The 25,611-nt window shown below is 34.5% G+C and overlaps 1 protein-coding gene across 1 annotated transcript in view; it reads right to left on the bottom strand.

The window, feature by feature from the left end:
• Positions 1 to 25,611, bottom strand: part of Syn2 (Syntrophin-like 2) — a 310,605-nt gene that overhangs the window by 71,077 nt on the left and 213,917 nt on the right. Inside the window, exon 3 of the mRNA XM_089648441.1 lies at positions 2,889 to 3,023. Within this exon, the coding sequence (XP_089504567.1) occupies positions 2,889 to 3,023 (135 nt within the window). The remainder of the gene's footprint in view (positions 1 to 2,888; positions 3,024 to 25,611) is intronic.

The raw sequence follows: 25,611 nt of genomic DNA, 5'->3' as shown, positions 1-25,611 counted from the left end.
AGAAAACACTAAATTTCAAAGGGTTAGTTAGCATAATTATAAATATAATTGTAATGTCGAAAAGTTTCACTGAAGTATTTTTTTAAATATATATTTTTATTTTCACCCTGAATCACTTAAGGCGATGCCATACGTAGTAATTCAAAATCATGTGTTTTTGGTTTGAAAATTTGGTCGCCTAGAAATGTTTCAGATGCTTTAATTAAATACTGCGAGTAGAATACATCCTGGCCTTTGAAAAAATCGAGTATTTTTTAGATAAGTCTTTTTATAAGCCCAGAAAAAATAATGTATAAGGCCTATGAAAACTGCTTTAAAGTTCAAAATCTCCTACTTACGAACCCATTTTCGGTTATGATTTTATTGTAAACTGTGGCAAATTAAGTTATTTATAAAATGATCGAAAAAAAGAAATATATTTATGCCTGAACATCCACAAAATAAAATAAGAGGCACTTTTTGTCCGTGTTTTTTTCTTGCACAAATCAAAACAGGCGGATGGTGTTAAGCGGGAATTTAAACCTTATCGCCATCTACGTAAGGGTTTTCTGAAGCTTTCAATAGCGGCTCAATTTAAAATATTACACAACTTAGTGCATCGCCTTAATGAGATAAGGAATTCAGATACTCGGAGCCATAAAAAAACGCCTTAAAAATGTAGGAGCTATCGATAATTAAGATTATAGTATGTGATATCTAAACTAGAGAATTGTATAGAGCAAAAACCACAGTAAGATTTTGATTTTCCAAAGACTACGATGGCCTGGCCATTTGAAAAAACACGCCAGATGACAAGACATTGGAAATCATGACCAAGTGGGTGCCCCAGTGGAAACGATCTAGAGGCAGACTAAGAAGGATACTGGAGCAGGATGGGAAGGTTTGAGTAGTGGAGACAATTATTGGGAACTAAAAAGACGGACATAGTAGATAACATTGTATAGAAGACTAAATCCACTCTGAAATGTAGCCCTGTGATAACTTATCGTAGGACAGATTCATTATCCTTTTACAGTACAAGATTTATTAAATTAATATTCTTAACATCGTGGAACATGAAAAAAGTTTTAGTTTCATTAAAGAGTAATTAAAAGTATATAGATACTGTTTTAGAAATTTCATTTAATAGCATCATTCTTCTTGTCGTGCAACTGAGTTAGATCATCTGTTCTGCCGTGTGGTATCTTGAACAAGTCGTGCTGACGACTACGACTAAGTTTTTAGACACGATGATGAATATCGGACATGCATTACGTGACAATTATTTTACATAATTTGTAATTTTTTCCTTTTCGATATTGAGCCCTTACACGCAATATTATTTTGTAAAAATTTAACAATTCGGTGTAACGGCATCAGAGATGTGCAAAATGGGTACCCAAAACCATTTGAAATGCAAAATGGAAATGGGAAAAAATTTTCCATTTGAAAATACACAATGCAAAATGGGTTTTAGAAAAGCATTTCAAATGCAAAATGCAAAATACCTATTTTCAAAATGCATTGAAAATGCAAAATGGTTTCTCAGGTCAAACAATTAAAATAATTATAGAATTTTTAAACAATTTTGCCATTTAATAATGGACATCAATGTTAAACAAACATATTACATGATGATAAATCTATAAACACCACGACTACAGATTATGAAACCACAAAAAATTTGCGCGGGAATCTAATGTTGCCAACGTAAAAACATAGAAACTGCTATCTAACATTTAATATTACAGCGTCATGGCCCCATGTTCAGTACCTATTTGAATCGGTATTTTTTGTAATGGTATCACTCAATTGCCAGGGCTCCTACCAGGGAGCAACTTGACAAATGTAAATTATCTCTCATAGCGAGGTTGAGGACCGACTGATATTTGCGGCTTATGAAAAAAAGATGAGTGGAGATAGTAGGAAGAATGTTGCAAAAAAGCATTTAAAATGGAAAATGCATTGAGAAAAGCATTTAAAATGCAAAATGGTTTTTAGAAAAGCATTTAAAATGCAAAATGTAAAATACCCATTTTGCATTTTGCATTTCCATTTGAAATGGATTTTTTTTTAAATAAAGCACATCTCTGAACGGCATTAACGATTTCTCGAACTGTTTTGCTTCATGACTACGTAAAAGGGCAAACAGCGTGATTGTTTCCACGTGAAAACAACAGTTACAATGAGTTTTGTGTTTGGATTATTCGTGATCAAGAGCAATACACACACATTGAACTCTTTGACCTGGCCTAAACAGTAATCATTGAGGTTAACCCTTGCACGCTCATCCGAAATGTAGCTCTTTGGAATATCCAGGGCTTAACATTTAGTTGATTTCTTCATGCAAAACACATGATAAATTCTAGGGTTAAATTATGTGGGTTAATCGAGGTGAGATTGCCATGATTAGTGTTCTCACATAAAACATAATTACAACAAAATATGATTATATGAGACATAGGTATAGGTTTTCCACCAATTCAATAATGTGTTGTTGTATTTTGGGCATATTATAGACAAATATCGATGTCACGGCGTTTGCTAAACTCGAATATTTAACGTAAAGTCATATTTATGTACACAATTGCTTCTTAATTTAATATTTAGTAATTGCTGTCAGAAGTTCCCCACCTAATTTGGCGGCGACTAACTAGATTTTAGATTATTTAACATGACTGCAAGTGTAGACTAGAATATTCAGAGATAAATTTTTAGTAGAAAATAATTACCACAGGCGTCCGGAACGGCGGTCTTTGCGGTTCTACGTTCAGCGCAGGACCGCGAGGAGCGAAGGAGTCGTGTTCACCGGGGAAATTGGAGGTGGGGTTAAGATCCTCAGCATTGAGGCAACGACTAAAGGATTGGAGTTTCCATTTAAACAATAGCATGTGTGAGTAATGGCTTACCCTCGCGTGCAGGGCGGGTCTGCACTCCCTCAGAGGCATCTCCTTCTGCACGGCAAGCGTCTCCATGGACAGTCGCAGCCGCGCGCCTTCTGGCCGACTTTTCCCATCGCTGACGCGCACCATGCCGGTGCGGATCTGAAACAGCACACAATACAATACATTAATACTCAAATATGATGAGTACGATTTCATTCTAAGATAAAATAAAACAGGTACAAAACAGAAAAATAAAACCTTACCGAACCTATGGTAGCTACACACGTATTTTCATGCTCGACGGTTTGGCTCGATCGAACATGTTGGATTGGAAGCATGCTCGTCGTTGCGCCCACACGCTCAAGCAGCTCGACACAAGAAGTCATAGATGCACTATGCAAGACGCTCAGTCAAATAGTAAATTTCTGTCAAACATCGAGAAAGAATGACTGCTCTTGAATCTTTTTCGCATCGAGCCCTAGGCGTTGGCTCTATACCGAACAAAAAAGCACAATGGTACACACGAACGAGCATAAAACCATCGATCAAGAACCAGCGTGAGCATTTAACTTAAACTAACCTAGTTTAACCTTACCTAAACGAACGTAAACTTACGTAACTTCACATTACCCATTATTTTGTAATGTTCTGTTTTGTCACTGTTCTTCGGTTAAAGTTCGATTTATATACTCTGGAAGAACATGGCATATACAATATACATTAAACACCGACCGTTGGTTGTAATGTAAGCAACCGACATACAACCACAACTGCATTACAATAAAGCTAACAACCATAAAAACTCATAACATGGAGGATATTAGTTTCTTTTTTAAAAATTATAATATAATATTACATTGTATAGAAATTTAAAAAGAACAGATGAAATTGACAGACATTATAATTGATTAATTCATCAAAAATCAAAATATTATTATGAGTAGAATTTAGCTGTCGAGTGTTTATTTACTTAGTGGTGCGGTGCGGTGCGGCAGGAGAGGCACCGTTATTTTAGAACTTGTAAATCGGTAAATCAATAAAATTTGTCACGGCTTGTAACGATGTGATAAAGGCCGTTCATTATTTTAGTGCAGATTAAATTTGAGCTTTTCACGAGAGATTTATTTATCTTCGGAAGTTTCATCCCTAAAATTGGAATCGATTTTACAGCCAAACATTTTTTTTCTTGAAATTTTTAGGAAAACTGTCTTATAGAATGAATGATTTCATGAATGAGTTTATCAAACGAAGATACAAACTTTATCGACACTTTAAATATAACAAATTCTATGTTTAAAAAAATGATGATATTTTTTTCTAATATTTTCAAATTATTTTTTAAAAATTTTATCCAATAATTAAAATTAAACCATATTATACAACCTTTGTTTATTACGCTAACCCTAGCGTAAAAAATTGTAACCATTTCACCTACACAATGTAAAAGCCCCATGGACTATAAAAAAGTAAATAAATAAAAATTATATACCTATCTACTATTTTAAAACCAGTTCTTGGGAGTTCATAAGAAATACTTTAAGTTTAATGAATAAAGAAAATATATTGTAATACATTGCAGAATTTAGTATAAGTTTAATGAGTAAATACAGAATTTATTGCAAACGAGTTCTTGTGTTTATAATATAAATTTAATTAGTTAATACAGAATTCAATTGAGGTTCAATGAGTTCAATGAGTAAATATAGAATTTATTATAAGTTTAATGAGTAAATATGGAACGAGTTACGGAATACTTCTTAAAAAAATTAATGGCCTTTAATACACTTTCATGTCCAGTTCATGTGTGTGTGCCATACTTATGTAAGTGAATGTGTTATCAAACTTAGATGGCATCTGAAATAATTTAAAGAAAATGATCTTCAGTTTTTGGGTTAGTGGTACAAGTACAATAGGTTTACAAAATGTTAAAACTTTAAATTAGCAAGTAAGCCAGGTGTTGAACATCGACATTTATTCCCGCAATCGGTAAAGAGTAAACTACGTTCGAGTAATACGCCCAGCAAAGTGGACGAAACAAATGGGTTTTCGCTTCAAAACGTTGAAACCTCATGCATAATAAATCTATATGGGCTTTGAAAAATTCATCACCGTGAATCCAATATTCGGGAAATCCTCATTTCGGTACGGAAAATATGGAATATTCATATCATATCTCGCATCCCAAAGGAAAAGGGAATCGAAATGTGGTTAGCCACGACACCCCACTTTTTCTGCTAAATAGAACTCAAAAATGAAATATTTTGTTTGTATATTTTTTAAACTCGGATTCAGGTATGGTATACGTTTTAATTTGATAAAAATACAATATTTCTACGCTGCTAAACATTGTATTTCTGACATACGAATGGAAAGGTTTTCGCATTTGGTGTTTTATCTTTTTGTTGCCAAGAGACACGATATAATCTCTGGAAGCTTTGGAAAAGCGGAGATTACGTCGGAAAAACCAAATTACCTTTAACATAATTAAAATATTCATACTTGGCATACATTTTAATAATGTTTTTCTTTGTTGTTTTATTCACACAGAAAAGTGAGAATTAATGCAATAATAAAGTAAGTTTTTCTTATAAAACTTATACGCATGAAATAAATATTAAAAAACAGCAATGTTAACTACTTTTACACACAAAACTTTTTCATTTCTATGTATCTTATATCTAGTTCTAAGTATTATTTTACAAAAATGGGTTTTGGTGTTAGTTCTCTCTCTCTTCATCATACAGTGAAATCAGATAAGTTTTTTTTTATAATTCTCACTACTCAATGATATTTTCCTACTTGTTGAGCCAAAGTTTCGGACAGTGATCATCATCATGTGAAGTGCAGAAAATATAGATTAATCTGTGTGTGACAACGTTAAAGTGACCTACCTAATATACCTTTCAAAAACGGATACCAAGAAGAGCCGGATGTTAATCAAAAATTCAATATTTTTTTAAATTATAGAAAATCCATTCCCATTTAATTTAGACACCCGGTGTGTAACAGCTTCGTGAAACGTATCACGTTCATTATTGCCAGAGTGAAATACGACTAAACAAGAAAGAATACTCTTGTAGAGAGTATCAAAAACGCAAATTGAATAGAAAATCTACGGTTAAAATAATGTCTAACGAAAAGCATCCAGCTGGATTTTGTGCGTCGAGTTAGGGGCTTCGATAATCGAATTTCAGTTCCGCTCGGCTGGTTTTTTCTCATTCTTCCAACAGCCGAGGGAAACAATAAACAATCCCTTTCAATAACAACAACAATAACATAAAGTAGCGGAACGTAAACAAACAGACAACGCTCAATTTTATATACATGAGCGGTATCGTGTGCGGCTCGGATATGCAAATCACGGTACGCGAACACTTGCTATTTTATGGTGAAAATTGGTGTACTAAACATCGCGCTAGTAACTTTTATGGTGTTTTTATAACATAATTAAGCAAACAAAATAAGAAATCACACGTATAAAAACCTAAGTTTTCCTGTATAGGGAGAAGGTGGTGTCGAAGGTTAGGTAATAGGGTATTTTCATGTCATTTTTTACTCTTGCAAAAATTTAAGAAAAAAATGCGTTACTGAAGTTTTTAAAACTTTTATGTTGAGGAATAAATTTTTTGTAAAGATATTAAATGGGGCATTTTCGATTTGCCGCGACGCCGGGCGACAATGTGAATACCGCACAAGAGTCCCAACTGCTCCCAACCGTCTGGAGCCACTGAAACTATGGCATCCCCAATTGGGGTATGTTGTGAGGCTGCAGGTAGTGGTGAAGAGGGGAAGGAGATGTGGAAGAGGAAGGTGGGGGAGTACGTTTCAATTTTGAATGGTCTTCTAATACCAGGGCGATACTGATAGTATCTTCCACTCTCCGCAAGTTAACTATATCTTATTTTAAATGAATAAATTGTGTAATAACACAAAATAATCAAATAAAATTTACTTGCGCAAGCCGGGATTTGAACCTGTGATCTTCGGCTTGCTAGTCGAGAGCCTTATCCCTCGACCACGGAGACCGTCTAAACCAGTGATGGGCATAGTACGGCCCGCGGGCCAAGTCCGGCCCGCCAGTCTAGTCAATCCGGCCCGCGACATTGTTTTGAATAACCCTACTACAATTTACCAATTGAACAAAATGTATTTTCTACGTAGATAGAATAGAATACTTAACGGTTTCCTTCTCATTGTGTTTTAAGTACGGTATTATTACATCTAATATTAGTTTGCACACAACCTCGGACTTTGCAGATCGGTAGCATGGCGAATGCATGCCGATGTGAAGTGCAATGCGTGTGTTGCTCGGCTAAGTTCGGGACGAATCGGGCGTACCATTTTCGTTTCCTCTGTTGTCAAGGTGTTTTTACACATATTAAGGATAAACCTGTGTGCCTCATATGCAATGAAGCTGTAGCGGTATTTAAGGAATTCAACCTCTCAAGACACTTCATGACAAAACATAACAATGCCACCTATGAAACTATGACCGAAGAGGAACGGAAGCAAAAAGCAGAAGCTCTACATAAGAAACTGTCAGGTCAGTAAAATATTTTAAAAAAACAAAGCTGTTCTCAAAAGCTAGCTACACATGCCAGTTATGTTGTAGCATACAATATTGCAAAAAGTAACAAAGCATTTTCTGATGGTGTATTTCTAAAAACTTGTATGATCCAAGTATGTAACATTTTGTGTCCTGACAAAACAAAGGATTTTGAGACAGTAAGTTTGTCTCAAAAAACAATTTCTTCTAGAACTGAAGTAATTGATAAGCAGTTTGTCTCACAACTAGAGTCAAAGATAAGCGAGTTTAAATTCTGTTCTTTTGCGTTGAATGAAAGTACGGACATAATTGACACAGCTCAGTTACTGATATTTATAAGAGGTGTTGATGACAACTTTTGTGTTACTGAAAAATTAGCTTGCATGCGTTCATTAAGGGGAACGACCAAAGGATCGGACATTTTTCAAGAATTTCAAGAAACTATGACGTCTTTGAAAGTACCTTTACCAAAATTTGTAACATCACTACTGATGGAGCACCGAATATGACAGGGACGAAATCTGGTTTCGTAGGCATGTTTAAGGAATCATTTCCTGGGAACGAAGCTGTGTTTCTTCATTGTATCATACATCAAGAAGCTCTGTGTAAATCTGCTCTAGACATGAAACATGTGCTTGATGTTGTTATTAAGCTTGTTAATAGCATTCGTTCACGAGCACTCAATCATAGACAATTTCGAGAGTTTCTTGACTCATTGCAGTCTGAGTATTCTGAAGTACTTTACTACACTAAAGTAAGGTGGCTCAGTGCAGGACGAGTTTTCGAACGAGTTTGGGATTTAAAAGACGAAATAATCTCTTTCATGGAAGAAAAAGGAATGGACGAATGTGAACATATGAAAGATATTGTATGGCTTTCAGACTTTGCATTTTTTACAAATCTTCTCAGTCACATCAATAAATTGAACCTTAAACTCCAGGGAAGAAATCAATTAATCAATAATATTTGGGGTCATATCAGGAGTTTCAAAATGCAATTGAATCTATTTTCTAAACAACTAGTCAAGAAAGACTTAACCCATTTTCCAAGACTAAAAACTATTGCAGTTAGGGAGGACCAACTTAAGAACTATGAGAAAAGCGTGAAATATCTTTATGAAGAATTTGAACGAAGATTCCAAACTTCAAAGTTATAGAACAGGACCTGGACATTTTTGGCATGCCATTTAATATGGATTGTGAATCAGTCAAACCAGAATTGCAGCTCGAATTGATTGAGTTGCAATGTAACACTGAATTGAAGCAACTGTTTCTCAACGTTTCCAAAATTGAGTTCTACAAGGCCCTGTCAAAATCAAGTTTCCCAAACCTAAAATCTCACGCTCAGAAGATAATTGCGATGTTTACATCTTCGTACATCTGTGAACAGGTGTTTTCTACTATGAAGCTTCGCAAAAACAGTGTTAGAAACCGATTGACTGACCACCATTTAGCTTCACTACTGCGAATCAGCTCATCCCAGTTTTTACCAGATTATGATAAACTTTTAGAAGCTCCGCCACAGTTTCATCTGTCACATACGCCTTCATACTCTTCTAAAGAATAATCAATTTTTGTTACTTTTTTACCATTTTAGCATATAATGTACTCAATATTATGCATGATGTAAAAATTAAAAAATAAAGTACTTATATCACTTATAAAAAAATATTTTATTAAATTTTTTTTCCGGCCCGCCTAGATAATTTTTTATTTTATCTGGCCCTTTCCTTAAAAAGTTTGCCCATCTCTGGTCTAAACAGACATTGGCGTTATCACAATACGCTATTAAAAAAAATAATCGAAATTTCCATCTAATTCGTAGTAGGTATTTTCTGGACAATTAATAATTTAAGTGGCACTTTAAAAAGGGCTTAGGTACACTTGACTTTAGGTATTTCATGTCACCACTTGAATAAATATGTAGGACGGCCGGGTTGAAGAGGTCCTGTACCATTTACAGTCCGCACTAGTACAGTACGAGGAAGGAGTGGAAGAGGTGGCGTGGCGCTTTGAAATGCTTTCGGACAAGGGGCGGGCAACAAAGGGATTTATTGCTCGTCTTGGGAGCATTGTTGCGGGATTTGAACGACAAAGATTCACGCCACTCTCGCCTTAAGAGGGAACTCGATAAAAAAAATTTGAGAAATAGTGAGTTTTTTGTGTTACTTAAGTGACACCTTCTGAGGTTTTTGAAAGGATGCAGTGCAACATAGGGACAAAAGTTCCAACTGTCCCCAACCGTCTAGACAGTTTGACTATGGCATCCCCCATATGCCATATGGGGTATGTTTTGAAGCTGAATAAGTATGTAAGAGGTAATGTTTTTTTTTCTTTTCTGTGAATTCCGCGCAAGAGTATCAAACTGTTCCCAATTGCCTGGAGCCTGTGGGAATGTGAAATCCCCAAGTGGAGTATGTATGTTGCGAGACTGAAGGTAGTAGAGAGAAGAATAAGATGAATAAGAGGAAAGTGGGGAAATATCTGGCTATTCAGATATTGTCACCAAACATGGCTAAAGCCATTTCAAGCAAATTTTTTATTCTGAATTTTGAGAGTATCTTCCACCCTGCAACGTGCAGCAAGAATACTGTATATTATTATTATGAAACAATTCATCAAATAAAATTTACTTGCACACGCCGGGATTTAAACCAGCGACCTTTGATTTGCTAATTGAGAGGCTTCTTATCCGAGGATTTTGTGAAAGAAAAGCTAATTTATTAAGCCCAAAAATAGGTTAAATAGATACTTTATGATATACTTACTTTGAAATCAATATTTTTAAAAGCTAGAAATTCTGGAATGCATGAGGCTGTGTTTGACGTTATTAGAAAAAAGGTTTTTTTAATCCCTAAAATATGTACCTACACATAAAATACGCAAACTGTGAACTCTGGCTTAGGTACATTTGCAAAGTGGCAAACGCAATTTTTATCAACTCGCTCGTCAAGTCATTTCCATTGTGAACTATGCAGCTTTAAATATTATTTCCACTGTCAAAACATAAGACAAGACGCGCTTTTGTTCCTTATTATTCCAGTTGCATTGAAATCTTGATCAAAGCTAGGACGCAAAAAAATAAACATAAAAAAAAAAATTTACTAGATACAGCCCGGGTGTAAATTTGAATAATATAAAAGTGGCCGGTCTCAGTATACCAACGTTGAACCGGTACTTAATAATCTAATAAGAAAGACGGTACACAGTCGAATAAACCAAATTTAAAATGGATGACAGATTTAAGATAATTGAAATAATAAGGGTTGACACATTCTCATAAGTTGTCGGAACATTCGCATGCGAGACAGCGGAGAAAACTACTTTCCTCTGTTGAAGTAATGCGATACAATGGCCGGCAGCACGACAAAAGGATGCCGAGCTCGTTGCTCAATGCTCAGTAGCCGAGGGGTGTCAGCCCTGCACCTTGACAGGGCACAAAGTAAGTAGGGATGCCAAAACAAACATCAATATTTTAAAAACATCGAATTTTATTAAAAATAAAAAGTAATGGTATCAATTAACTTTTTTACACTGAGCAGTATACACGTTGCTTGAAATGAAGTGTTGATTTAACTGTGTGTATTCACCAGATCTGAATAGTCAGGTACCCTTCTCCACACCCTTCAGCCTCATAAAATACTGATGTACAGACCAAATTCCTCCAGACAGTCGAGAGTAGTTGGGACTGTTGATTAGAATTTTGAAAAAATTGCATTTATAAATAAGAAGACAAATGATTAATTATTTAAAAAATATTAATATAAATAATATTAGAATGATTATGAATAAATGATTGCTATGCGGCTAAAATCTAATATCCGGTATTATTGGGTGTTAGGTGAATCTGGAAGACAATTTACCTGCATCAATATCTAAACTGTGCAGCTGTAATTTTAATTATCTTACACAGTGTGATATTTTACTAGTCATCCTTATTAAATATGAATATTTAGAGGGTCAAGTGTGCAAAATTTCATCAACCTCGAAAAAAAATTGTAGATTTGCGAAAAAATCAAATAAACGCCGCACCCCCGCCACAGACACTCGCCTTTATATAAAAAGATAAAAGATAGTTATACCCTTCTGTTATAATTGAAGTATTTAATTCACTTGATCACACCGTGTCTTTCTGGAGCACCTCAGAATATTCAACCTTGATTTATTTTTTACTAACTAACTAACCATCACACCTTTTCTCTGCAGGGGTGGGCAGAGAGGAAGAACCACCAAATATCTCGGTCTTGGCATTCACTACTTGCCTCATTCACATTCATACACAGTATCATACATACTCTTCTGTTATTCCGACTCTTGACATAACCCGACTTAAGTATTTGATTAACTTGATCAAACCGTGTCTTACTCTCCTTATACTCTTTTTCCCGTGCAACCGATATATATGTAAAAATAGTCTCATTACACTCTTTTCCCCGTGCATCGATATATATATATATGTAAAAACACTCTCCTAACACTCTTTTCCCGTGCAACCGATATATTTGTAAAAATACTCTCCTTACACTCTTTTCTGCATGCAACCGATATACATGTAAAAATTAAATATTATATGTACTTATACTCTCTATGGGATGTGAGGGATTGCACTCACCTCCCCACATCATAGAATAAAGAATTATTATTATGTCTTTCGTATTTATGCACTTTGACACGTGTTCGAAAATTTTGCACTGCGGCGAGAATCGAGTCCGCAACATCCCGACTTCCCTCTAAAATGCGTAAACCGTTGTAACGATACAGGGGCGATTATTGATCAATATTTTTGTTACATATTCGATTTTTGGTTCCCCTTCAATGTTTGGAAAAATGGTAAACAATGTTAAGTTATTCATAAAATAAACGTTCCGTATAAGGTGTACACAGTCTACAACCACGCTCACGAACCAACTTTCAATTTAATATCGAAAATAAAACATAAAACCTCAGAGCTAGGTACCCCGACCCTTATAATGTCCTCGGATAACTTTTGAAAAGTTAAAAATTTAATTTATTTTAAAATATGCAGGGACTTTCGATATTCGAAATATTAATTTACGTTGAAATTTTGATCTCAAATTCTAGACAGTATGGCCTTTTATTTTGAACAATGACGAAAAGCTGAGTTAGGAATTTATGGCACATAATAACTCACCGATCTCAAGAATGGATTATTCGAGCCATTATCAAATAACGATATTGATAGTCGTAATTAATTGATGGATGGTTTCCACAAACAAATTAGAATCCTATTTATAATATTAGAAATTTAACTAGCTACTCAAACCAACCTCTTGTTAAACACGAAGGTAACTATTGTGTTTACAAAGTACAGAAAGCCGTATATCTTTATTTTATTTCTAGTAGTAACTTTTATCTTGAATTGTTTTTCTGTCGACGCGAGACGGCGGAAATAAATATAGTGGTACACAACAAATAATTTATTTTTATTTATTATAATAAATCACGACAAGACACAATGTAACTGCTTTTTATCGAACATGCAATATATGTTTGTTTGGAAATTGAATGCTCCCATTCGGTATGCGGCTTTTATTCCTGTTTTCAATATATCCTTAGCTACTTTGCATACATCGATGTTGATAATCCAGGAAAATTGCATCCCTACCTCGAAACACCAGCGGCAATATCGCGCCTATGATACGCCCGACACCCATAGCTACTAGGTACACCCGTTATTTAAAACCGGGGTCTAAGCTTTCAGCACACACGACGCGAGCTCGAATATGACGGTGAAAGCTCACCCGCCCGCCCGCCACGGTATTATATAATAATATATGCAGGATGAGGATGTAGGTTGGAGGTTCTATCTCGCTGAAGTGAAGGGTGGACGTGTGACGGTGTCAAGTAATTCTCAAAAAGGCGACAGTGTTCCAACACGTACAAGGTGGGGCAAAAGTAATGTCATAATGTGAATGTGTCTTAATTTTTGCAAATGGCGTCAAATGTCATGGTGCTTTGACATTTATGCTATAGACAGATGGATAATTAGTTGACAACAATCATATATATATATATATATATATATATATATAGCGATACACTCCTGAAGAAAGCGGAATTATTATTACTTTTAATAATTTCCGGTCTTTTGATTTAACTCAGGTGAGGCAAAAGTAATGTGATAATGTTAACTGGCTGCCATTTTAGAAATGAAAAGAAATAGGCTTTGTTTTCACGGAAAGTTTATTTTAAGGTATGCACGAGACGCTCAGCCAAACGCTTAATTTCTCGCGCACATGGTGCAGGACGACGAGGAAAACGACGACGATATCCATGCTGCGTCAAAACAACAGACCGGAAATTGGTCAAATAAGTAGTAACAATAATTCCGCGTTCTTCAGGTGTGTATCGCTCCATTGCTTGTCGTAAACTAATTATCTATCTATCAACAATATAAATGGCAAAGCACAATGACATTTGACGCTATTTGCAAAAATTATGGCACATTCACATTATGACATTACTTGTGCCCAACCTTATACAAGCGTGTTTACTGGGTGTCGGTAGGTACTTGCAATGTTATGGAGGAGAAATTACACACGCAACCTAAATTCATGTAAGCAGAGAATAATATTAGACAGAGTTTACATTTGGCTACGGTGGGATTGGTCTAAACGGTTTCGATGATGATAGGTTTCCGATTATTCCATTATCCTTTGCAGTTTTTCTATTTTCAGATGCTGATTTATCAGTATTGAGATTTAATACTTTGTTCACGGAACTCGTTTGCTTATAAAACTCTCCTCTATTAAGCCTTTCAATATATACCAGTCAATTTGCATTTTAAATTCGAAATAATCTAAACATGGTCACTTTATCTGCTTGTAACTTTATTTATTTAATATCAACGGTATAAATATACCATAAACAATAAATCATATACAATGACATAAGAAATAATAAAAGAGAGATACTCTAGACGGACATAAAAGTAAGAGATAGGCTAGCATTACACTTGTAAGTTTTTTCGTAAATTTACGACTTCTAGCCAATGGGCATCTTGCATTTTGAAAATCCAATGCGCCCATTGGCTAGAAGTCGTAAATTTACGAAAAAACTTACAAGTGTAATGCTAGCTATACAAGTACATGCGAAACTTATAAGTAGACTTACTTAAACTAGTATTGACTGAAAAGACAGTACAGGCTTCTTGTACCTACATTCCGTGTAATCTAGGTACAAGCGAGTCTTTGAAATGCTTAGTTCTGGTATTGTTATATGTATGTAATATGAATGTTGACCGGTCAGTAGCTGAGTTGGCATCGCGTTTGGGTCCCACCCAGGAGTAGCAGGTTCAATTCCTCGGCTGGCTAAGTCCTCCATCACAACACGAGCAATATTTTCCACTTACTGTGGTGGTAGTAGGAGATTTTCAAATATTGTCAAGTTATTCGTAACCCGAAAATGTTTTACTTTCTTTTAAAAAATGTCTTTATTCACTGTGAAGAGATACATTATCTGTAGTAAAATAAAAACCACAGTTGTTTAAGATTCATTGGGTTTGATGGCAAATGTTTTTCGTGATTTTAGATTGTTAGAAGTTTTGGAAGGAGAATTTAGTCCCGAGCAATCATTTTGAAAGTTAATTTTACGATAAAGAAAAACGGGCTATTTAGTCGATAGTCTCCGAAAATACGATAAATATATATACGAGTACACATTATACACGTTTCATTATAAATCCACAACTTTGCCGCATTTCAGAAAGTAAGGATAAGTCGGATTTCACAAATAGCTGTTAAATTTACAGAAAAGAAATAGGGAAAACTCCCCAGTTACCCCAACACCTATTAGATTAATGAACAGAGCGTAACTAAAACTTTCACAATTAACAGTCATAATTATCTTCACAATAAACGTGAGCACGGCAAACTTAATCCAAAAATTTTCAGAGTTTTATTAATCCCCGTAAAATGTAATAAATATGAGTCAATCCTTCCCGTTTTTATCTCAGGTGCGACAAAACAGACAGTGCAGTTTTGAAGGGCCGGTACACCTGGTGTAGTGAGGGTTGGAACTTGCGAAGAATCTCATTGTTTCGGGAGGGTCGTGCCGTTTTCAGTCGTTACCATGGTTCGGTCCGGACAGTACCAGGGCTTCGCCGTCCGCACGTTTCGTCACCATGCATCGGGCCTTCCGGCTGCAATTTGCGACTTCTTCCTGTAGGGTTACCTGAAGGAAAATGTTTTTAAACATCGGCCTCATACCTTGGAAGAACTAAAGTATCGAATTCGAGAAGAAATCGCCGCTATACCCGTCGAGATGTGCCAAAATGCGGCCGAAAACTTCAGAAATAGCCTTTATCAATGTATCGCTGCGGGAGGCATCATCTTTTTGATGCCATCTTCAGAAATTGATACATAAAACGGCACGATGTACCGAATAAAAAAAAATACTATTTCTATGATTTGCACCGTTTTTTTAAAGCCCTTCATTCTGTTTTGCCACACCCTGTAGAATCGAATTGAAATACGGGAAAAGACACAAAACACATCAAATTTTTCAAAATATTAAATATATTATATCACCTACTACTTTAAATGTGAATTTAATCCAAGGACACAAAATTCTATTTGGTTTCGATAGAATGTTAAAGGTATGCCTCATAAATGGTTAATCTCACCGTAAGATCAAATAGCAAGAGATTTTGTGCACACATCATTAAATCTCGAATTACTAAGTTAACAAATGGCGTTAATTGCTAATTACCGCTTCCACGAGGTAAACAAAGAAAGTATTCGGTTCAAGCTTGAATATATTCCTTTGGTAATAATTAATGAGTAACGACATTTGGAAAGAGACAAGGACGAAGTATTAACGCGACAAAATAAAAATGCTGCCTGCAGCAAAAAGGTGGATTATTTACCTTAAAAACCATTTAACCTAGTTAGTAGAATACTATCTAATTTTCTTTTCATGATTTTCAAACGTGAAGTTCTGTCTAAGTATTTATAAAAGGCTCGGTTTTAGCTTCATATACTTTGAATGAAATATTTCGGTATATATATATATATATACAGGCATTCAAACCACATTCAAGAAGATGATAGAAAAAATAAAAATGCACCATTCTATACCAAATATATTTAAATACCTCACTGCCCGGAGCCACTGAGACTATGGAATCCCCAATCGAGGCATGTTGAGAGGCTGAAGAGAGTGGGTAAAGATAGGAGTGAGAGGATGGTTAGAAAGTAATAATAATAATAAAAATAATAAATTTATTTCACATAAAAATCATACAATAAAACATGCGGAAACTTTGACTAGCCAACTAGGAATGGATCCTGTTTTAGGCCAATCAAATTGACAAGTAGGTATAGTTCATATTATAATTTAGCACTTAATATAAAACAAAACCGGTAAAGTAAATAACAGCCAGATAGTAGTAATAAAAATACAGATCACCACAGGAGTTGTAAGGTAGAAAAAATGGGAAGGGATGAATTTATAAGTTTATAATATAGTTGGATGATTAGAAAATAATCGATAGCATTGATAAATAAAGTAAAGATTAATACAGAATTGTAGTACCTGGCTATTCAGATCTGGTCACCAAACATGTCTGAAGAAATTTGAAGCAATGTTTCTATTCTGAATAGTGGTCTTTACCCATAGACATATTTAAAGTTTTAACCATTCTATTGTTACAGACACCTCAAAAATAGGTACAATACTTTTTTTTTTTAAATTATGAAAAAAAAACCCTCGGTATGGCGTATGAGTAAGACAATATTCCGTATACCTTTTCCCCGCAACCCGTTGATGTGGCAGGGGTATGTCTGTGCAGATATAGAAACAATAGCGCGTGTTGCTTTTACGTCCAAGAGATGGCGCTGTTTTTTTTTTTACTAATTTTTACCTGTCACCGGTGACATCTATGTAATATAGGTATATAGTAACGTTGTTGTATTTGTTTTAAGACTTTGAACAAACAAAAATTAACATTTTTATTTATATAGATTGCGATGTGCCTTCGTTTGAATGGGGGTTTTATTTGTTCAACGCCAGGGAAAAAGAAACGGCGAAAAGTCATGGCACGCCCCTGTTCGATACTTAGATCGGAATACCCCTATCATCTTGCAATTTATATTGGCCCAATCACTCTATATTGCTTTTTTAAGATAATTCTTCCCATATATGCCGTACGCCGCACAATATACCAATATTGGTGTAACTTCAACATCGGGGGTGAAAATGAACATTAGGTCTAGCCAAAACGACTTTTCTTCTTCATAAGGTGGGGGAGTGTTGGTGGAAGTCATAGTGCAGGAGCAGGCACGTGAGCCGCTTGCGGCTCTTTTCTTAGACATTTGCGGCTCTTCAATCCAGCTTCACTTCACTCCGCAGCCTTATTAGAAGAGAACGACACTCAAACGGCGCGATAGCAATGCATAATACTGTCTCGCTTAACATATAACTAGCCATTGGAAACAATAGCTAGATGATATCATCGTATATTCACGAAATCTTTATCTAAAGTGTTGCATTTTTTAAAATTATAATATCAATTCGAATAGTATTCAACACAACGCCACGCACACTAAATAAAATATTACGTAATAGCATAGAACTATACAATTAGAGAAACTATTGCTGCGTACTAATTTCTCGTTGAAACGTGTTCCACTAATATAATGCGATATTCCGGCCGTTCGGTGTTAGAGCGTTAGAGGCCAAATTGAACTAATTGGACATGCAAAAGTGAAACGTATTTTTTCGCATCATAGCTCATATAAATATAATGCATCAATGCGTATTGAATATGATTTGAGATTTTCACAGCCAAACACTGTGATGCTTTCATGTTGGCTAAAGAAAGAGGAAGCGCAACACGGCATGATATCCCAAAAAATAACATAATATTACGTACAGTGAAAATTTATGTTTTTGCTCTATGAAATATAAGGATTCTGGATATTTTATTTGGCTCATCTTACTAGAAAGACTTCCGTATGTTGAGGTTATTCAAGCACCCAATGGCATCAGGATTCACTTGGTTCAGCAGTTCACAGTGTGCTTGCTGTGGGAAAACTGGTGAAGATATTATTCTTCTACGATATGTTCTATACAAAGTCCATTCTCAAGCCTTAGAAAAGGTACAAAATAAATTTCTTCGGTGCATCAATTCTAAAATGAATATTTCCATCGAATTTATACATCATAATAACTTACGTACCAAAACCAAACTTCTCAAACTATCAGATAGAAGAGTTTTAACTGATATTTTATTTTTATTCAAAATTATCAAATCTCTAATTGACAGCCCTGAATCATTGGAATTAATTTATATATATATATTTATTTTTTTTATAGTGAATACCTCACAAGAGTCCCAACTGCTCCCGTCTGGAGCCAGTGAGACTATGGCATCCCCAATCGGGGGATGTTGTGAGGCTGAAGGTAAGTGTGGAAGGGAAAGAGGAAGGTAAGGAAGTACCTGGCTATTCAGATCTAGTCACTAAACACGGCTAAAGCCATTTGGAGCTACGTTTCAATTCTGAATGGTGGTCTTACACCAGGGCGATACTGGTAGTATCTTCCACTCTGGAACGTGCCGCAAATATACTATTTATTATTTTAATTAATTAATTGTGAAATAACACAAATTAATCAAATAAAATTTATTTGCGCATGCCGGGTTCGAACCCGCGACCTTCGGAATGGCAGTCCAATGCGTTACCACTGGACTATGCCGGCCGTCAAATATATGAAAGTTATATGAATGTACCTGCCAGATAAACTCGAAGCAAAGACACTTTTAAATGTAACAATAACCTCAATACTAACTACTCTATGTATTCACCAATTCCAAGAATCCATCATCTTGCAAATAAATACTGTGAACTTATTGATATATTTGGTGTTAAAAATTTTGTGAGTTTCAAAAGGCAACTTATTTCAGACCTATTTGCTAGTTATCAACATGAATTAATTATTTATTAGCATTTAAAAAAAAAGTCTTGTCTCTATACCTTCCAACGTTTAACTCACATACTCCTTAGTTTATTTGTTATTTATTTTTTTGGACGCATATTAATGACTGTATGCATGTACATCATACTTGATATGTATATCATACTTTGATTTACTTTACCATTTCAAGTACTATTATTTAAATTCGATATTAATTACGGCGTTGGTATTTAGCCATTAGTTATTAGTTTTTTTTTTTCTATAGATAGAACAGAAATTATTTTTCTTCTTTTTTTAAACATTTGTTCTGTAATACATATCAGTACAATATATATTTATTTTCTATTTACCTGACGATTAAATTAGTTTACTGTTTTCAGTCTCACTGGTTTTGCAACAAACGTGAATATTAAATGCATATATGAATGTACAATGTACATACTTACTTTATACTTGAAACTTTTCTTTATTTGGATTTTATGTTAATCTTAGTGTTAGCATTTGATTTGTATCTTTTTTGTATTTAGTTATGCTTTTATACATGTATTATGTTACACTTACAGACATAAACTGTCAATTTACTCTGTAAAAGCCCGATAGGGCGTTAATGAATAGTAAATAAATAAATAATAAATATAAAAATAAAATGAAATACTTTTTGTTTTAAAACCACGAGTTTTTAATAATTTTTACAACCGACCGGTTTCTCTTTACTCAAACATCTTCAGAGTACAAATTATTATTAGAATTATTATTATTACCCTGAAGATGCTTGAATAAAGCGAAACTGCTCGCTTCTAAAAATTATTAAAAACTCGTGGTTTTAAAACAAAAAGTATTTTATTTTATTAAATATGTCAAACCACAAAGTGATTGCTTTCTACAATAATAAATAATAAATAAATAAATAGTTAGTGTGGTATAGTTTTATTGTATTTTTTTGGATTTAAGTCTAAAATACCTAAAAAAAAAAAGATTGATTTTTTTTAATCCTTATATCTAGTAAGTTAAAGAGGTATTTATTGATGTATTTTTGCTCAAATCAAAAGCAAAAAAAGACCGAATTTTCGTTAACTTTCAAAGTAAACATTGGAAAATATTTGTGAATATATTAAGTAATTTTTGAAAAATTTCCGTTTTACTACATTAGAAATAAGATGAATGCATCCGAACGCAAACTTCCGCCACTAATTTCACATTTAGACCCAAAAAACGAAGTTATTTTTATGTAATACATCACATTTTTAAAGTATCCAGTGCGAGATTTGTGACAGCAGGGCTCATATAATGTGCACATTTATACATGACAACAACAAAATCATTGGATTACAAATAATTGAAACTTTCAGAATAAGCCGAACATGTGACAAAAGCAATAAAAACAAGTGTGATTTACCGCTTTGTTCTACAAAACGATAAATTGGTAAGTCCTGGCATCCCACGTAAGTTCGGAAACGCATATACTCCTAGCCGCGAAGGCTAAATATTCCGTAGAGGGGCAAGTGCCTACTTAACACGCGATTGGGGCCGCTGGTCACGTGTCCCGGCCCCCGGACTAGCCCGGGCCAAGGGACCCTTTTATCGCTCGATTGGTAATCTTAACTGAAAACAGCGATGTCTCGTGTCCAATGAAAGAATAACTACTGTCAAAGGCACCATTTTATTTGATTTATTATAATTATTATCGTCTTTAATATTGTTAAATTTTCTCACACAGCGAATTGATTTGACATTATTAATACAGCAACATATTTGTGATTTTTGTCCAAATTTATGAAGACAATAATACGAAAATAAAATAATAATAAAAGATACAAATTATTTATTTAAACCAATTTAAATATAGACACAAAGATGTCACCCTCGTGACACCACGGGGTGTTTAGAAATTCTTTATTGTATGACCAAAAGATGGGAAAAGGTAGGAACCAGAAAAAAAAATAGAAAACTAAAATATTTATGTCACATGATAATCCAAAGGAAGATTGACAGAAGAGAACCCAACAAAGGAAGTCGCCACACTGTAACCTGCAGGGCAAACATTGTTATGATGATAGCCAACTTTTGATAAGATATATCGAGTTAAAAATTCGAAGATATGATCAAATTATTAATCGGTGTAATTTCATATATAGGAACAATAAGTAGGTACCTATATAAGTATTTTGATTTCATGAAAAACCGAAAAGGGTTGGTTAAAAAAATAAAGGGAAATATTTTTTATCTTCAAAAACAATCAATCTTATTGGCAAGGGAACAAAAACCACAAAAAATGGTCGGCCTCATTTTTTTTGCGTTTCATGCTTAGCCAGCGATATTGTAGGGCATGTTTTCGTCATTTTCTTGATATTGAGGGCATACTTTAACCCGACGAAGGGCTGAGGGGAGATCGACTAGAAACTATTAATTGGGCTTATATAAACATCAGGAACCGTGACAGCGTGACCCGTGATAGTTCCAATTTAAAATATCCTGCAAAAAGTAAGCCATAATATGGTTACCTAAATATCATGTGCGTACGTACATTTCAACAATAACGTTAACCGAAATTCAGCGTTTTTTTACCAAAACCATTACTATGAAGCTTGGCGTGAACGTTTTTGACGAAAACGATAAAAATTGGTGTTCTGACTGTCTAGTTTATAATCACGCGAAACTAATTGTAATTGTTTTAATCGAACAATGTTTTAAAATGGGTATTTGACATATGAACTGTGTAATATTTGAGGAAGTGTAAAGGTTACAATATTTATAACGATGACAAATATTATTGTCCCCTAAATTGATGAGTTCGAAAAAGTAGCTTTCTACGTTGAAAAGATTTACGTTGATTATCACGATAATTTTCTTCACAAATTTTCAAAGAATATTCCAGAGAATAAGTGTGAACTGAGATTTGCAACTCCTACCTTCCATAGATTTCAAAAACACCTCAACACGCTTCCGACATTATTTTTTTATATGAACACTTTAAACGAACTAACGCCGGGCACATGGCGAGCGGTTTCAAATTCCTCGTTGCCACCATTCTACAAATTCCACTGGCATTTCTGGAATCGATTTTGTTGAATCGGTGAACCTCCCACTGGAATACAAAGGCGGAAAGCCATCACGTGCTGCGCTGCGATATTTTCCTTCGAGTAAATCCCTGAACAGATTAGTTGAGATCATTACTGCACAAGGGTTCTATGTTACATACGTACAGAAAAAAAAACAAAGCATTTCATTTGTAGGAACTTTCGTGGCTTTTTAGGGTATCTAAATATTGGTATATAGACTTAAAAAGATTGTTAAAAGTTTAATGCGGTTTATTAATTAAATTGCTGTATATTAATACTATTCTTCTGCATAGAATTTCTATATAACTAACATCAAATGTTACTTCATGGTGACTGTTCCAAGTAACTATTATAACAATAATTGAATAACTTGCATAGCACCGTTTTTGTGAAAAATTACCTCAAGAGCGCTGTACAATTTATTAGAAATTACTAGATTCCATCCAATTTTATTATTTACAAACAGATTCCGAAAAAACATACTTTATGTATATATATTATAATAGATAAATAAATATATTAAAATATACAAATAAACATATTATGCATAAACATGTTATATATAGTTCCATGATAATACAACACAGTGACAATTCAACAAACTTTCAAAAAGTGATATAAAGTCATTAGAAACGATGAAAAAAATATTTTTTTAACCTAACCTAACCTACATAACCCAGTTAATAAAGTTTTTGTTTCATCACTTTCCATGACTTTATATAACTTTTTAAAGATGTGTTGAATTATCATTGTGATGACTTATATATTTATATATATATCAAATGTTAGTAAAAGCCCGTATGGGCGCAGAATATATAAATAAATAAATAGTTTTATGACAACCAAGGATAGTGGAAATTAAGTGATATAAAGTCATTAAAAGTGACGAACAAACAAGAAACTGGCCTACAAACCTGACCTAAAGCAACGTAATATTTAACCTACTTATTTTTTTAAACTTTCCTTGACTTTATATCTATATTTTTTTTCAAAACGGTGTTCTTCTTGCCCACTCCTTTTTTCATATTTTTATGTGAATACCGCACAAGAATCCCAACTACTCCCATTTGGAGCCAGTAAGACTATGGTATCCCCAATTGGGGAATGTTGTGAAGCTGAAAGTAGGAGAGGAATGAAATGTGGAAGAAGACGGTGGGGAAGTACCTGACTATTCAGATCTGGTCACCAAATACAGCTTAAGCCATTAAACCAACGTTTCTATTTTAAATGGCGGTCTTTCATCAGAGCGATACTGAAAGAATATATCACTCTTTTAGAAAGTTCTTCACCCTTCAGACTTCAATCATTCAGGAACCGCAAAGTATAATTATTAATCATAATGCGGGCGTCTTCATTCATAAAGTCTAGCATAAATTAATATTTATTATAAAAGCGCGATATGTCTAACATGTTATTTTTCAAAACTAATCGTATGCCAATATAACTATAATCGATATGCCTCATGCAGTTTAAGTCCAAAAATTAAGGCTTTCTTTATTGTAGTTGATTATTTTTTATATTCATTTTAAAACATTTACTAGCCAATAGACATTATCATAATTTAAAACTTAATGCAGAGGGGGAATGATCAATGATCATTATCTTATTCCGTGTCGGCAAATGGCCCGGAACGATTATAATCTGAGTTGTATTATTAGGGACATTTCCCTGTCAAGTGATCCATTATGACGAGGACACGGCCCGCAAATAGCGCCCCAATTACATAAGTTTTGATTAGAATTAAACTGTAAGCCATTGTTATCAAAGTAGCAATGAAATCATTGAAATATTGGAAACGCGAAAGGATCTTAACGATAATACCCTCATCAACTAAATCAATCGGTTCCATAGATATATAATGTTCACAACAAGCTCAGACAGTCTTGTTTATACTCGTATAAATAGACAACTTCCAAGGCAGATGAGTGTAATGTGTAGGATTTAGACTGATGGTATACGTCAGAAGTCGGCTGGCTACCGCGTAAGCCTTTCTGAGACGTAGAGAATCGACAACATGTCGAATGAGCTAAAATTATGCTGTCATTTTTATTTTTGAAATAACTTATTGAATTATTAAAACCTAATTTTTTTAATATTTAAATTTTGAACATAATATTGGCGTTTTAATTTTTAAATTAATTTAATTTGAAGGGAGTATCCCTCATCCTCCTACTACCGCTAACGACGTGTTCCATTGAATTTCACTATTGTGTTATAGAATTTTGTCCAAATACCATCGCCCTCTGTTGAACTCCACCGCTTCCTCAGCGGCATTGAGAAATTGCTCTACCCAGGCTATGATTAGTACCTTCAACGGTAAATAGTACCAAAATGCTCAGTGTTTAATGCAACAGCACGGCTCATAACCGGGGTTTCTAAATATTCGCACATTTCAGAACACCTTCGTAACCTTCACTGGCTCAAGTGCCCTGAAAGAATCCAGTACAAATTGTGCTGGATGGTGGTTTAATCCATCAATGAAATGGCCCCACATCTCTAAACTATGGTCCCGGAAAACACTGGTCTGAGGCAGTCAGCTCTTCTTACATCAGCAACATCATCTGCTGTAGGCAGACTGATGCAACCTAAGCGCAAGCCGAATACAAAGTTTGGTGATCGCGCTTTCGGAGCATCTGGGCCGAAGGCTTGGAACAAACTTCCTCCGGAACTAAGATCCATAACAAGTCTAAGAGAATTCAGGTCGAAACTAAAACATACCTTTTTAAGTTGTCATACACTTAAAATAAATATACCATTCCTGAGAGAAAGTCCAAGAATATAGAATTTTCCAATTATGTCCAAAATTCTGTATCTAAATTTCGCTAATAAACAATTAGTAAATGTTAATTAATTGTTAGTCTTAAGTGACCTACCAGGGAAGTATAGTACTGTATATTATCTCTATATATAGTTAGTAATAACATATACCATTGTAGAAATATATTATATATTTGTACAGCGCCCTTGAGGTGATTTTGCACAAAAACAGCGCTTTACAAATCATCCAAATATTATTATTATTATTAAAACAAATGAAAAAATTCATGAAAGTTTACTCATACATTCTTGCTGACAGTAAAAATGAAGATCTTTAGAGTTCGCTCAAAACAGAGTGATGAAACACCCTTCTAGGGGGATAACCTATCTGATTTTCTTTACGTTTTACGTTTCTTTACTAAAAATGTGTGATAGCTCACCAAATATTA

This window comes from Hesperophylax consimilis, chromosome 3, assembly GCF_061612785.1.
Source record: "Hesperophylax consimilis isolate HC1 chromosome 3, BYU_Hcon_1.0, whole genome shotgun sequence".
Lineage (NCBI taxonomy): Eukaryota > Metazoa > Arthropoda > Insecta > Trichoptera > Limnephilidae > Hesperophylax > Hesperophylax consimilis.
The sequence above is the reverse complement of the archived record's forward strand: the minus strand, read 5'-3'. Positions and strand labels throughout refer to the sequence as shown.